The following is a 3,133-nucleotide window of genomic DNA, read 5'->3' as shown; positions in this document are numbered from 1 at the left end:
AAGAGCCTTTCCGGGAACAGGCTACTAAGAGCAGCGAGAGCAGGAGGGGGAGGGTGGGTATGAAATAAAAGGCTAAAGAAACAGTACGATTGTGGGACTAGGACCAAATCCTAACGTGTTACATAAAAGCCACGGGCGGTTCTTATCAGCAAGCCCGGCCTAAAGAGGAACAATCCCCAGGACCGGCTCCAAAACAACCCTGTTAAAGGAACAATTGTGAAATGCCAACTTCCCACCAGCGTACGAACAGCAGGAGCCGGGCATGTCCTGTCTATAACCGGGCTTCTGACAACCGACAGAGAGGGGAGGGGACGGAGGGGGATCCTCTCTTGACAAGATTTATCAAGAAACATTTAACTGGGCTTTAATCATATTAGCAAAAGCCCAATTAGGGCTGAGAGCGAAGCGAGGCTGGAGAGAGGAGGAGGAGCAAGCGATGGAGTCACTCGAGGATAAAGTCCTTTCATCAGGCTGTGCTCTCGGCAAACAGAGGAGTGCGAATAATCAGTGCCCTTCACTGGGGGGACGGGGGAGGGAGCGGCTGGGGAATGTGTGTAAAGGATCATTAAGGCCAGGCAGAAGGGGGTTTTTGTTGTTGTTGTTGTTGTTTTTAATTATTACGGCTATTAAGGTGGTGTCTGTGGGCTCCCTCGGGCGCTCTTCTCAGAGACGGAGCGGGGAAGAAGGGAAGGGGCTCGGAGGCACCTGCTGCACTGCGATGACCTGATCTGCGTGTGCGGATAGGTCTCTCCCTCCCGGAGCAGAGGGGCTCCGTCCCTTCCACTCTACCTCACATCACCGAGGGAGAATTTCCTTAAAAGCCCTTTTCCCGGCTCTCGTCTCGCTGATGTCGAGCTCTTCCCCGGCGCATCCTACCTCCCAGCGCGGCTCCTTGGGGGGAGCGCGGTGCCCCACCGCCCCCGGCGGAGCCCAGTCCGGTGCCCGGGGCTCGTCGAAAGCCCCGCGGAAAGCGCGGCGCTGGGAACGCCCGGGTCAGGGGCAGAGGGCAGAAGATGTCCTCCCGGGGTTCACACTCCGTGCTTTCGCGTGGGCAACCTGCCTTGTCCTTAGGGACTCGGTCGCTCCAGCTGTAGGGGATGGGGTGGGCGGACAGCAAAGAAATGAAGAAAAACTAGAGATGACAAGTGGGAGCAAAGGAAGAGGCTGTGGATAAGCCCATGAACCCCCCTCCCCGGGTTACGCCACCTCGGGACACGGCGGTGGGAGCGCTGCAGCGGCCGTGACCCTGCTTGCGGCTTTCGAGACATCGCCAGCAGCTGCCGGCAGCTGCCCCGATTTCCTGCCGCTCCTCGCGGCCAGGAGAAGGGAGATAAGGCTGCTGGGCAACCGGGCACCTTTCGCCCAAGAGGAGCCGGATCTTTGCGCCGCGGGGCAGAGGATGCTGTCTTTTTCTTTTTTTAACAGGACAGGGCCCGGGTGAGGTTTGCCATTCGCACCGACGAGCATCCCCGCTGTCGGAAACCACCTGACCCGTGCCTGGAGCGGAGGGGCTTTCGCCCCCCACGCCCCCCTCCGCCTCCTCCCGTCGCCCTGGGCCGCCACAGCCACGTCCTCGGGGCCGCGGGGCCCTGGGGGCAGCGCTTCCCCCCGCACCGTGCCCTTTGCGTGACCGTGCCCCCGCCGCACCTTCCCTGTCCCACGCTTACCTTTCCGGCCCGGCCGCCGAGGGGCTGCCCCCCCGCTCCCGCCCCCCGCCCCGTCTCCGCCATCCCCGCCGCAGGGGTGTCGCACGCCGCCGCGCCGGCACAGCCTCGGCTCTCGCCTTGCGCGCACTCGGCTGGCGCTGGCAGCCCCGCCGGGTTCATCCGAGGACAGCGGCGGCTCCGCGCCGCGGCTCGTCTGGCTGCCAACGCCGCGGCGAGGCTGACGCTGCCGCGGCCGGGGGTGACTCACGGCGGCAGCCGCCGGGTAGCGGATCCGACAGTCGATCGGCGAGCGGGCACATCGGGCCCCGCTCTTCGCCCCCTTCCCCGGGCACCGCGTGCCATCCGTAGCACCCATGCCCCCTCCCCGACCCCCTGCGCTTCTGCCAAGTGGAATAAACGCCCGGGTTTCCGGCAAATATTCACCCTTCCGACACCGAACGGGAGGCCGCCCCCCTCCCGGCCGGCACCCCTGTCGGAGGCGGGCCGGGGTCCGTCCCCGCGGCCGGCAGCGCTCCCGGCGGCACCCGCCCCCAACGTAAGTGACCGTCGGGGCCGGGAGGGGGTGGCCGTCCCTCGCGCCCCGTGCCCGAAGGGGCCGCGCTCCGGCGCCAGGGCTTGAGCGGGCGGGCGGGCCGGGGCCGGGCCGACCCCCGGCCGTGTGCCCCGAGCGCAGCCCCGGCCGTGTGCCCCGAGCGCAGCCCCGGCCGTGTGCCCCGCGCTGTCCCCGAGGTGCGCCCGGCGTGTGCCCAGGGGACAGCCGCCCGCCCGCACACGGACAAAGGAAAACACAGAAACTTAACGCGGGGCGGGGAGGGGACGCGGGGCACAGCCAGGGACGGGGACTCGGAGTCCGAGTGACGGGCAGCGGTGTCATCACCGTTGTGCTCTGCCCCGTTCGGCAAACACGCAGCAGGGTTTTAGCTGCCTGCGGTTTCCATGGAGCCCTCCTGGCACGTCCCAGCAAAAACGTATGGCGGATGTCTTCACGGTGAGCCTGCAGCGGGTCTCCCACTTTTTCTCAGAGCTCCCAGGTGGAGTGTTTTCAGATCCTTTATACTGCGTGGCTCAGCACCGGCAGTGCTTTTGAGAAACATGCTTCGTGCATGACATCCCTGTTTTGAAACAGAATTTTGAAGTGAAGCTGTAGCAACACACATCTTTCAGTCCAAGCTTTCTGCTGGATGCACAGTTTTAAAAGCAGTGGCTCCCTGAAATGAGGAGATTATTAAAAGCTTATTTATTAAGAAGCTCAAACCACAAAGGTAATGGTAATGAGTGTTACATACTCTGCATACACGCTCAAGTTTTGGATAGAGGATGAAGGCATGAAATCGGGCCTGTACTTAAAAATATTCTAAAGCTACTTGTCAGAAATGTGCTAAAATGCTAAGCCATGGATTTAGTAGCATGGATTATGCTGTCAGTCCTTCTACCTAAAGTTCATTTTTAAGTCCAAATTTCAGCCC

At 62.4% G+C, this 3,133-nt stretch overlaps 1 protein-coding gene across 1 annotated transcript; it reads right to left on the bottom strand.

Annotated features, from left to right (window-relative positions):
• Positions 1-705: 705 nt before the first annotated feature.
• Positions 706-2,022, bottom strand: LOC121343300 (translation initiation factor IF-2-like). Its single transcript, XM_041418337.1, has 3 exons — positions 1,915-2,022; positions 1,668-1,804; positions 706-1,088 (listed from the first exon to the last, which is right to left on the bottom strand). The coding sequence occupies exons 1-3, from the start codon at positions 2,020-2,022 to the stop codon at positions 815-817; spliced, it is 519 nt and encodes a 172-aa protein (XP_041274271.1). The 3' UTR covers positions 706-814.
• Positions 2,023-3,133: the final 1,111 nt, after the last annotated feature.

Source organism: Onychostruthus taczanowskii, unplaced genomic scaffold (genome assembly GCF_017590055.1).
Source record: "Onychostruthus taczanowskii isolate IOZ18803 unplaced genomic scaffold, ASM1759005v1 scaffold1, whole genome shotgun sequence".
In the NCBI taxonomy this organism is placed as follows: Eukaryota; Metazoa; Chordata; class Aves; order Passeriformes; family Passeridae; genus Onychostruthus; species Onychostruthus taczanowskii.
The sequence above is the reverse complement of the archived record's forward strand: the minus strand, read 5'-3'. Positions and strand labels throughout refer to the sequence as shown.